We start from the raw sequence: 12,431 nt of genomic DNA, 5'->3' as shown, positions 1-12,431 counted from the left end.
GATGGCTAGGCCTCAGACTGACGAAGCCTCTTGGATGAGGGGCGAAACGTTTCTTTTTAACAAAAAAAACGAAGTCCAGATGACATGATTCAACCTTTTTTGTTTTTCTTTGATAGTTCTATTCATTACAGAATAACACGTAGTTTCAATTAATTATCCCCTTATTGTCAGAACAAATTTGTATTTGTGCCTCCTTTAATTTTGATATTTCTGTTAGCTGAAAAATACACATACAATAAAATACACGTTTTTTATTGCTAATGGTAAAAATTTTTGCATACCGATATTTTAAAATATGCATTAGCAGCTACCAAGCTAATACTGGCATTTAGCCCCAATCATCACAGAGCCTAAGAACTGCCTTATATAGTAACTAGCTTTGCGTCCTCTTCTTTTGGCTTTTCCCTCTTCAGAGGTCTCCACAGCGAGTCATCCTCCTCCACCTCACTCTGTCCTCTGCATCCTCTGTCCTCACTCCAACTACCTCCATGTCCTCTCTAACTGCATCCATATATCTCCTCTTTGTCTTTTTCCTGGCAGCTGCATTTCTAACTTCCTTCTACCAATATACCCACTGTCTCTCCTCTTGATATTGCCAAACCATCTCAGTCTGACCTCCCTAACTTTATCTCCCAGTTGTTCAACCTGTGCTGTACCCCTGATGATCTCATTCCTAATCTTATCCATCCTTGTCACTCCGAAGGAGAACCTTAGCCTCTTCATTTCTACCACTTCCAATTGTTTCTCCTGTCTTTTTGTCAATGGCACTGTCTCCAGACCATACAGTATAGCTAGTCTCACCACTGTCTTGTAAACTTTTCCTTTGACCTTTGCTGACACCTTTTTGTCATAAATCACTCCTGAAACTTTTCTCCATCCACTCCATCCTGCCTGGACTCTCTTTTTCACTTCTTTTCCACATTCCCCATTTTTGTGGACAGTGGACCCCAAGTACTTGAAGTCCTGCACCTTTGTGGCCTCTGCTCCTTGTAGCCTCACTGTTCCACCGGCCTCCCTCTCATTCACACACATGTACTCTGTCTTACTACGGCTGACTTTCATTCCTCTTCTTTCAAGTGCATACCTCCACCTCTCCAAGTTCTCGTCCACCTGTTCCCTGTTCTCACCACAGATCACAATGTCATCTGCAAACATCATCGTCCATGGGGATTCTTTCCTGACCTCATCTGTTAGTTAGTCTGTGCATCACCAGAGCAAACAAGAAGGGGCTCAGACCCGATCCTTGATGCACTCCCACTTCCACCTTGAAGCTATCTGTCACTCCTACAGCACATCTCACCACTGTCCTGCTGTCCTCATACATGTCCTGTACCAGTCTAACATACTTTTCTGCCACTCCAGGTTTCCTCATGCAATACCACACCTCTTCCCTCGGCACTCTGTCATATGCTTTTTATAAATCCACAAAGACGCAATGGAGTTCTTTCTGACCCTCTCTGCACTTCTCCATCAGCATTCTCAACGCAAAGATGGCATCTCTGGTGCTCTTTCTTGGCATGAAACCATACTGCTGCTCACAGATAGTCACCTCTCATCTAAGTCTTGCTTCTACAACTCTCTCCCAGATCTTCATCATGTGGCTTATCAACTTAATTCCCCTGTAGTTGCTACAACTCTTTACGTCACCCTTGTTCTTAAAAATGGGCACCAGCACACTTCTTCTCCATTCCTGAGGCATATGCCATTGAGTAACAGCTTTGCTGCAGTGTTTTTATTTTTATCTATCTTCTTCTTGTGCATTTGAAGACTTTTAGCATAGTTTTTAATACTAAGGTCAACTGCGTTGGTATTTTTTTTCCCCTAAAATCATTTATTTGTATCATATTTTTTGCCATTCAAACTTCCAGCTCAGACATTAAAGGCTACCTAAATCTATCTTCTTCAGACAAGGAGTGACCTTTTACCAGAGAAACAGTAAGGAAAGAAAAACTCAGACGTGTGAGATAGGGGGAAAAATGAAAACAGAGCGCAGCACAGACTGGCTCCACTCTTCTCACCCCCACACATTTGACACATGAGTGGGCAGAGCAGCTGGAGATAAGAAGGTTCTCAGGTGGAGCACAGAGACTTAAGCTTTACTTTGGCCATGACTGTGAGGCCTCTCTGTCAGGCAGAAATAAGGCTTTTCCCCTCTCGCCCTCTGGAAAACCGAGATCAACACCAGCAGCTGTCATAGGAGCCACTTTACTGTGGAGAACTTAGAATGACCATTTTGCCTTTTACGGTTGTGGTGACTTGCATGTGGCATAGAGGTGGTTCACCACATCAAGGTACCAGTGACTATGAGGTCAAATGAATCAAACAGCAGGTGGTTCATGCAATAACCCTGCCATTTGTTACTACTTGTCATTTTAATCTCATGTTTCTTGTTTTGTTTTTTTGTCTTCAGGTGACCAAACGGGGGAATGCCGTGCTCATGGGAATCTGGGCTCTGCATTCTTCTCCAAGGGGAACTACCGTGAAGCATTGACTAACCACCGCAACCAGCTGGTTCTGGCCATGAAGTTAAAGGACAGAGAGGTAAGTAGAGTCACAGCAGACTTAAAATAGGTAAAGCTAGGCAACCATCACTGCAGAGAACAATGAATCCAGGTTGTAAGCTCTTCTTTATACCTCTGAGTCTTTTGTCATGTCGAACGTGTAGGATTGTGCAGATCCCAGAAATTCCTCTGTGCTTTCTGTTTAGAGGACATGTGAAGGGGAAGTATTAAGGACACAGAGATGCTTCCATTCTTTATTGCTTAAAAAAAATGAGTGTGAAATTGGTGCTGAAAATAGGCAGAGGTGATGGGTGAGGAGGAGAAATGAGGTAGTTCAAGCAAAATACAATAGAAGAGCTTTAGAGGCTGTTTTAATGGTTCAAAATGTTAATGCAGATGTTAAACAGATGTTTATCTGGTTCATGAATAAGTAATAATGCATATATTTTTCTGAATGTAAAATGCAGAGATTTGGTTGGTTGGAATAAAAAAAAAAAAAAATCATTAGTTGGTCTGTCTGATCCAGTTTTTAAACACCGGTGCCCTCTTTTGCTCCTTTCTGTGTCCCACTTCTGACCATCTTTCTGGCCAACCTTTGTGGTCATTGTTGTGGGGTGACAGGTGCTTGTTCCAACACAATTCCCGTCACACAAGGAGAAGAATGGCCTCTGTTTCCCCTTCCTTATCCTCCTCACCAGGCTGGCAGGCCCGCTTGTTTGTGTTCCCTGATAGCAGGAGACATTTAAACAGTCCAGTCAAATGCAGCACAATGTGCCAAGATGAAACTAGCTGTTGAGGAATGAGGGCAGAGGCGCCCTTGACATTTTTTAACTCCCAAAGAGTAAAAGTACAACTATTTGGTTAGTGATAGGCATGTGTGGGAGGGTCTTAATGTTTGTTCTGAGCTATGTTGGTGCTTTAGCAGCAGTCAGCATCCCAAATAACTGAGACTTGTATGTATATGTGAGTGTAAACTCATACTCTATGCCTACTAATTCCTTCATTATGCAGACTTTTCCACCTGTAATGGACTTTTAGGACACTGTAGAGCAGTGTTTCACCATATTAGCTACTGAGGTTGATGCTGCTCACATGTTGCTTCTCATTTTAAAACAATACCTCACTTGCAGCCCCATACCTAAAAAGCAAATTGGCCATTCATGAGTATAGTAGTATTTCTTAGCATAGATAGCTGAGATCGCTAAACACCACAAATGGTTGCATCACACACAAAACCGTCTGATTGGCTCCTGACAGCCCACCCTACTTTCTTTTCTTTTCTCTTGTTCAGTTGAAGGGCCCCTAATCAGAGTCATATGTGTGTCACGCCACCTGGTCTCCTTCAGAACACACTGGAGCCTGGTGCATAGCTCATTACGAAGAGCCTTTTTTTTCTGTTTGTTTCTGATGTGGACTTTTTATCTGGCCTTTCTGAAGGTCTGAGGTCACTTCCTAGGGGCCCTGCGACAGGATGTTGTTGCTGACTGGATTTCCAATGTGCAGCCTGTAAGCGCTGAGAAGACAGTGCAGACTCTTGATATATAGCCCTTAGGGCTGAACGATTTTGGAAAACATTATAATTGCAATTTTTTTTACATCAGTATTGTGATTGCAATTTAATTTGTGATAATTTTTTAATGTCTTCTTCTCATGTATTTTTCATCGAACCCAAGCAATAAATCTGTTTCAGTTGCAAAAAAACCTCCACTGTTTTCATCTCCACTGCAACTCTGTTTCTGCATTTTTTTGTATAGTTCCAGGATAGCAACTTGGCTAAAACGTGTGCGCGAGGGCATTCTGTACTGCTTATCTATTGTGTTTAACAAAGCCATAACCCAGGCTTGGTCACTATATTAATGGGCATCATGTCTTTCGCTATGAACTCCGTTATTGCTCGAGTTATTTCCATGTGCCATTTCGAATTATGTTCATATGAGTTACACCTTCGAACAGTTTGGTCAGTGATCCCTGTCAGCTGGTACTTTGCTAACTTTAAGTTGAGACACTAGTTGTTGGCTTTCTAGTCATGCAACTATCATAATTGACTTTTTAAGTGTTGATAAAGATTTGTGGTCTTACCTTGAGAGGTAGCAACAGCAGCAAGGCAGGTTCTGCACAATACATGTCGTTGTGCAGTGTCTTCTTTTGTATAGCCAAAATAATTCCAAACAATGGACATTCTGCCCCTTTTGGTCCCAAACTTTCAGATGTATCAGCTTCTGTCGAGCCTGACGCCATTGTGCAACCGGTTAAAGCGCAGTGTTGACTTCTCCTGCTCCCTGCTCTGCTTTGCTCCGCTCTGCTGTCTCGCAAGTGACATAACCAGATCAGCCGAATTGCAGCCTTTGCGATTACAAAATCTCATATTGCGATATTATTGCAAATGCAATTAATTGTTCAGCCCTAGTAATAATAATAATAATAATAATAATTTATTTATAAAGCCCTTTAAAACAACCACAGCTGCCACAAAGTTCTGTACATATAAAATCAAGAACATTTAAACACATCAAACAGTTGTTAAAACATTAAGATCAATAAAAATAAAAATAAACAGTGCAGAGCAAAATTCAGTCTGTGCTAAAAGCCAGGGAGTAAAAATGTGTTTTTAAAAGAGTTTTAAAACTGGACAGTGAAGGGGCTTGTCTGATGGGAAGAGGGAGATCGTAGCCCTTTAGTTCTTTGTGAATTGAATCTTTAAAATGTGAATACATTGCAATAACAAAAAATATATAGGATGTGTTTCTGAAATCCGTAGAATATTAAAAGGTTCTATCTTTGATATGACAATACATATGACTTGTAATTTGGTTATTGTTAAGATTTTAAAGACAAATGTAAAATTAAGAATTGTTTACTTTTGTCATTTTTTTCTCCAAAATCTAAAAAAAAGGGGTACGTTAAGGTTTTAAGACAAGCTCATTTTATTGCAACAAGGATGTTGTTATGCCTACAGATTTGTAGTTCTGTACTCATCAAGTTAATTGCTCACATCTGGGTGTGCAGTGACATCATTAAAGTGAAGTCAGATAAGTCAAGTAGCCAGATGATCATACAAGGTTTAAACAAAGACTTAAAGATGTTTTTCTTAGCTTGCTGTGTAAGTATTTTAATAGTGATACTGCAGCATGCCTAAAGACAAGTACAAAGTATTAATGTTACTCGAAACCTTGGTTCACCACAAAACCTGCTAGTCTAAACTGCACTGGCCTATCTGTGACTGAGAATCAGAGTTAGACACAAAACAGGGATCCTAAATGAGCGTTCTCTATAAATCACACAGCTGTACAGAACATAGGTCATCAGTAAAGCTTGGAGGTAATTGTGATTTGTCTTGTAATAAGTGGAAAGCTCTGTGTCATTTCTTTTTATGGCACAATGCAGGCATAGAGTCGGGCCCTTTTAGCTGACCGGAGGACTTTGTGACACTAATGGATTGTTATGAATCTAACTAGGACACTATGAAGAACAGAGAACAATGGGGAGGGAGAAAAAGAAAGAAAGAAAACCAAACAGAAGAAGAAGGCCAAGCCGCGGTGAAGCTCAAAGCGAGAGTGCTCTGTCATCCAAGGCTGGGACTGGGATCTGCGGTCCAAACCAGTGAGGTCATGGACTAACATGAAGTTAGTGTTTTTCTTCTGCTGGCTGACTGGGAATTTTTTTTTTTCAGATTTGCAACTCTTTAAATCTGAACCTAGAACATAAACCTAGTTGTCTGGCTTCCTAGGAACTAAGAAGTCTTTCCCAACTTTTTTTTTTTTTCCCAGTTTTCTCACCTAGCTTTATCTAAAGCCTGCCAATAGCCAATTTTACATAGGATCTGACTGCAATTGTGAGACAAAGCTGTTTAACTAGGTCTTTTCTGTGTGTGCTCTTATTTATATATATATATATGTATATACAGTATATATATATGTATGTGTTATTTCCTTCTCATTCTGTCTGACATTTTCTTCTCAAATAGTAGGTTTAAGTAGTAAGAAGTAACCCCTAATTTGAATTGTGAGTATTTTGGAAAATTGAAGTAGGTTGGCAGGGGTGTACTCTATAATTTCCTCTTGTGTGATGTCAAAAAGATTCTCCGATACTGACTCCCCCGACCCCAATGGAAATCACAAATCAAGGCTAAGTTAAACATGATTCAAAAGCTATTTTTCAATTGGCTTTGCAGTTTTACTTTGCCTTCTTAGTGCCAGTAACTTATGTACTATCTTCCTGTTCATTTTAAATTTTCATCCCTTTTACCAAATGTGCAGAAAAAAATGCCATCCATCCATCCATGGGTTTTCCTTGGGGTCTCTACACAGAGGGACATGCCCAGAGTGCCTCCCTAGGGAGGCGCCCAAGGGGCATCCTTACCAGATGCTCAAACCACCTCAACTGGCTCCTCTCAATGTGGAGGAGCAGTGACTGTACTCCAAGTCTTTCCAGGATAAATAAAATTTTCTCCCAGTCTCTAAGGAAAATATAGCTACCCTTCGGAGAAAACTAATTTTGACTGCTTGTATCCTCATTCTTGTTCTTTTGGTCACTACCCTGAGTTTGTGGCCATAGGTGAAAATAGGAGCATAAACCCACCGGTAAACAAAGAGCTTTGCCTTGCAACTCAACTCAGCTCTCTCTTCACCAAAATGGACCTGCACAGAGTCTTCAGTCATTCAGATGCTGCACTCTGAACAAGTCAGTCAGTCAGTCTGTTTCCTTGACTGATTAAGCCTTCCAGACCGAAGGCAAAACGTTTCAGCACAAAAAAAAAAAAGAAACTGTCCAGATGACCTGACTGAAAAATGTTGGATCGTATACCTGGATTATTGAGCATGGACTTTGTTGTTTTCAACCAGTTTGACAAGACTGTCAACAAGGAAGAGGGCTGGCAATGGAGGAGGGGGCATAGCAAAGAGACCATCTTATCACAAGCAGAGCTGGTTTGTTCCACTTTGGAGTAAGCTGTTGGGGGAAGAATCAGTTTTGTTGTGTGTTTCCTTGACTGATGAAGCCTTCCGGACCCAAGGCGAAACGTTTCAGCACAAAAAAAAAAAAAAAACTCTCCATATGACCTGACTGAAAAATGTTGGATTGTATACCTGGATTATTGAGCATGGACTATGTTATTATGGTACGATGATGCCAACAGGACCACATTATCTGAAAGTAGCAAAATAGCAAAGATGAGATCTTGAGGCCATCAAACCACATTCCCTCTGCCCCCTGGCTGCATCGAGAAATTCTGTCAATGAAAGTTATGAACAGAATTGGTAACAATGGGCTGCCCTGGCAGAGTCCAACTCCCACATCGATGGGAGCCAATAGCCAATAATCCCATACTCTTGGAGCACCCCCAGTGTGCCTTTAGGAACATGTTTGAATGATTTTTCCAAGTCCACAAAACACATGTAAACTTGGTGGACAAACTCCTATGATGCCTAGAGGACCCTAGTGAGTGTAAAGAGCTGATAAAGTGTTCCACAGCTAAGGAGAGGGATGCCACTATAATTGTAACACACCATCCCGTCTCCCTTATTGAGGAGGGAACCACCACTCTGACAAGAGGAACACCCACACAGCCCCTCTACATCACCTCTTATTTGGAGGCTCGTCCTTTAGCTCTCAGACTCATCAGCTCAAGTCACTCAAGCCAGGTGGAAATGACATAGGTTGCACATGCACAGTCAGGTCAGTTTTTCACGGTCGGAAAAAATGAACAAATTAAGCGTTTACACAGACACCGTTCAGGTTATGAATTGGCGTAAACCACCTGTTCCGTTCTGATCACAAATTCTTTCAGATCGCGCTGAATAAACAAAAAATAACCCAAATGGGGCGTTTACATGACACATTTTTATTCCAAACTGCTGTTTAATCCGCTTACTTATGTCCATGTAAACATAGCTACTGGGATGGCAAACTGGAGTTAGGGTTTGTCAACATTGGTCAGCACTGGAGCAGAGGAGCAGATCATTAACGAGTCATTAGTGGACATATAGATGTGTGCCTATGATGTATATCTTGGGGTCATGATCATAGAGGGTGGGGAAGAGGTGGTGATGGTGTGTCTTTTTTATCTCCCCCAATTTGGTGAATTAAAAAAGTGTTTTGATGATTAGAGATGTTAATTTTGCTGAAATATTGGGCGGGGCTTATAAAAGATATAGGCATCCAACTAAATGAAGAGACCTGCCTCATTATCACCACATCACACTTTTTAAAGAGACATGGTTTGGGAGGTCACTCAGGTGTTTGTTTTTACTTCTCTTGCAAAATCACCAACAGCAGAACTGCCACATTAGTACCTGTGTCCTCACCTCCTGTTGTGCCAGACTGAGGCACAGAACTGGCCATAGTGCTGCAGCTCCAACAGCATGTCCAGCCTGCTGTGCTTTAATGACACACAGGCTCTCCTTGGCCCACTGGTTTAGAACTGCTCCACAGCAGCTCGCTTAGCCATGAATCATGAAAGATGGACGGCAGGCGTCAGCCAATGGGCCATGACCAGAACTAGGGAAGGAGGTTTGTGTATTTTGTGTGTTTCTCCCATATATGTGTGTGTGTTTAATGATGGGCGCACACATCTGTGTTCCCATATTCCAGAGTCACGTGAATGTGTCATGTCCCATTCATGTGCATGTTTGTCTTGGATCATTTGCCTGTGCAAACAGATACATAGCACATTTTTACACAATAATTCAGGGTTGTAAAACATGCTCTTCAGTGCAATTTGTTATTCTAACTGCTGCTGAGATTTGTGCTTAAAGTGTAATGTTGCCTCTTTGTGCTTTTACACACCAATATCAAAAGCTGATAAACAAACATCCCCCCTTGTTACCGTATGTGCATGTATGTAAACATATGTGCTTACACTGTGCATTTGCTGCATTGGAAGTGACGCAACTTTGTGTCTCCCCCAGCGGAGCATTTGGAGGGCTGTCAGAGAGATGAACGACTGCCGTTATATCGACTACTGCTCTCTGCTTCCTCTTCCTTCTCTCCTTCCTCAGCACCCCATACTCTATTTCTCCTTCTCTCCACCATTCTGCATCCACTTCTTTCTTTTTCTCCCATTTTCCTCTTCTCCCCACACCTCTGCCTACACTCCAGCTTATTTATTTTTCTCTAATTTAGAAATGTCAGCCTTTTTATTCATTTTATATTTTATATTTTGTTAGGAGAACTGCCCTAATAGAAATCAGGGACAATCCACTTTTGAATTATTATTTACCATTATGGTTTTATAAATTTACTCTTTGAAACAGAATGGTGCATGAACTGTTTGATTTACTGATTTTAAGCATCAATACACAAGCACTACAAGCCTTGCTGCTAATGCTACTTTATCAAGCCCTTTAAACACTGCAGTGGCTTGTGTAGATTTACCTGTTCCTATTTGCAACATAGCTCCATTTGTCTTGAACATTACACATTGTCTGTCTTTTTCTCCCTTGATGTCTCAGCCAATAGCAATTCAGAGGGATAAATTGAAAGAATAAATAGTGACATGGTCACATGACATTCCTGTGCCTTCTAATACAATGTTGTGAAGCAGTGTAAGATTATAGATGTCAGCAACACTAAGATGTGTCTCACCAGAGAATTGTGGTTCTGAGTTTTCATTGCGCCATAGGGTACTAAGGCCACCTATTCTAATCACGATGGAAATCAAATTTTCAATAAGTTATCTTGGCAGAAGGATTTGATGTCAAATGGTGAGCAGGAACATGCCAACTCATTTTCTCTAGATAATATGTAAAAGATAATGGAGGGAGTCCGATTAAAGGTGTTGTTCAGTGGAACATTAGTGGAACATTAGTTCATACGGCTCTGATTAAAGTGAATTGCCTGTTGATGGTAGCCCCTGAAACACTCCCACCAATATTTTAAGTGGTCTCACTGTTGTGCTCATTTTCTGGAGAGCTTGCAAGTGCTCCGCAGAGAGTGGTTAATGTGTTGTTTAGGTCTGTGTGATTAATTCATTATCTGATAACACCAGTTTAATCTTTATTACAGAGATGGTGAGGCATTCTCATGCAAAATCTGATCTCTGCCAGAGGGAGAATCTAAGTGTTATTCACTGCTGGCCAGAAATTCATCAGGGTCCAGACTTGGGGCCGACCTCCCAGTTAAACCTGGCACTCCCTGCTCCTCCTCTCCTCTGGTCTTAGTCCAGCCCAGTCCTCAACAAGGCTGACCAGAGAAGCCATTTAAAGCTGTGGAACTGCATCCCTTTCTCCAGCCCGATCGATAGTGGAGCTGTCAGCAAGACGAATGGAGGCTTTAGGAAGTCCATTTTAATGAAGGAGAAGTAAAGAGAGGTACTTGTAAAAAAGATGAGAGCAGAAGGAGAAAGGAAGGTCCACTGGAGGCTGTTATGAGGGAAAGGAATGAAAAGGGAGGGGAAAAAGGAGAGGAAACAAAACATTAATGTGTGCTTGTGTTTATCAGGTGTATGTGTGTGTGTGTGTTTGTGTGGAGGGGTGTGTGGAGGGGGTGTGCATGTGTGTGTGTAAAATTATGCACATTCTGTTACAGTGTCTACAGTGACAAAGGTTGGGGAAGGGTAGGCAGGGTTGATTTAGCTACAGAAAGAACCATTTCTAGTCCAGCAGTGTGAAATGACTCCTTAGTTCTAGTAAAAGCACAACACAGAAACTTATATTAGTGGACTGAGGGGATTTCATCTGGCCAGCCCATGAAAACCACATCACCTCCTCGGACTCATGAATCATGTCAACAGCTCTGTGCTAAAATAACATTATATTGACAAGGAAAAGGCTAGCAATCTGAGGCAACACTCTTCACAAATGCTCATATCCAGCGTACCAGCTTGCATCGAGATTTTTGCACATTTACATTTTATATAACATCCTCTGGGCGTTTATCGTTGTAGGCTGTTTGTTTACAACCTGTTTAGTATGCATTCCAATCTGATACCATTTGCCTTACGTCAATATGCAGAAAAGACTGCATGTTAATTGGTGATTAGGACTTGAGGTCAGAGGTCAGGCAGAGCTAGTGATGTAGACCAACATTCTTCTGCAGGCAGTGGCCCAGCCAAACTCACTGAATCACTGGCCTTGATTACCTTGTACAAGCAAAGAAATGATTATTGATTTATGCACATGGCTAAAGGCTTACTACATGTTGCCCAGATAGCCAAAGTTGTCAATAACTTGGTAAGAACCAAAAAATATCCAAAAATTCCCAAAACTAAAAGCCTAGCAGACCTTGAAGAAATGCAGATCCCCTCTACCTTTCATGTCATATTGTTGGAGAAAGTTTTATTCAAATCTGCCCTGTGACTCATGAGATATTTCGTTAAAATACAAACAAGGTTGACTCTTCTCTTTTAAAATTTTACCTCCTAAATGACATGAAGACATGTTGCTATAGCAAGGTTTCTGATGAGCAATTAGAATTAGCAAATTGCTAACTGAATATGTAAAGACAAAGTAAACTAAAAACTACTTTTGTTCCGAGTTTAAAATAATACGTATTTTCTTTCTCAATTATGCACAAAAACTTTTTTCTTTTAATTGAGACACTGCATCACTTTAGCACTTAAAACATGTAGCAAAATTGATGGTTGAAGTGTATAAGTTTTTTTTTAGTACTCCTTGACATTGCTCACTTAAAATAAGACAAATGTAAGCAACACACACATCATTGAATGGATGAGTAGATAATGTTTGATGTATGAGATAATTTGTGAATGATTGGTGTCTTTGTGTTTTAAAGTAAAAACAACAGGTGTACTCTTATTCTATCTATCTATCTATCTATCTATCTATCTATCTATCTATCTATCTATCTATCTATCTATCTATCTATCTATCTATCTATCTATCTATCTATCTATCTATCTATCTATCTATCTATCTATCTATCTATCTATCTATCTATCTATCTATCTATCTATCTATCTATCTATCTATCTAT

At 40.7% G+C, this 12,431-nt stretch overlaps 1 protein-coding gene across 1 annotated transcript in view; it reads left to right on the top strand.

Moving 5' to 3' along the window:
- LOC119414019 (tetratricopeptide repeat protein 28) overlaps nt 1–12,431 on the top strand; it is a 125,449-nt gene that overhangs the window by 77,352 nt on the left and 35,666 nt on the right. The window contains exon 4 of the mRNA XM_037681129.1: nt 2,411–2,541. Within this exon, the coding sequence (XP_037537057.1) occupies nt 2,411–2,541 (131 nt within the window). The remainder of the gene's footprint in view (nt 1–2,410; nt 2,542–12,431) is intronic.

Source organism: Nematolebias whitei, chromosome 8 (assembly GCF_014905685.2).
Source record: "Nematolebias whitei isolate Nwh7 chromosome 8, NemWhi1, whole genome shotgun sequence".
Taxonomy (NCBI): Eukaryota; Metazoa; Chordata; class Actinopteri; order Cyprinodontiformes; family Rivulidae; genus Nematolebias; species Nematolebias whitei.
Note: the sequence above shows the minus strand (reverse complement) of the source record. Positions and strands in the feature narration are given on the sequence as shown.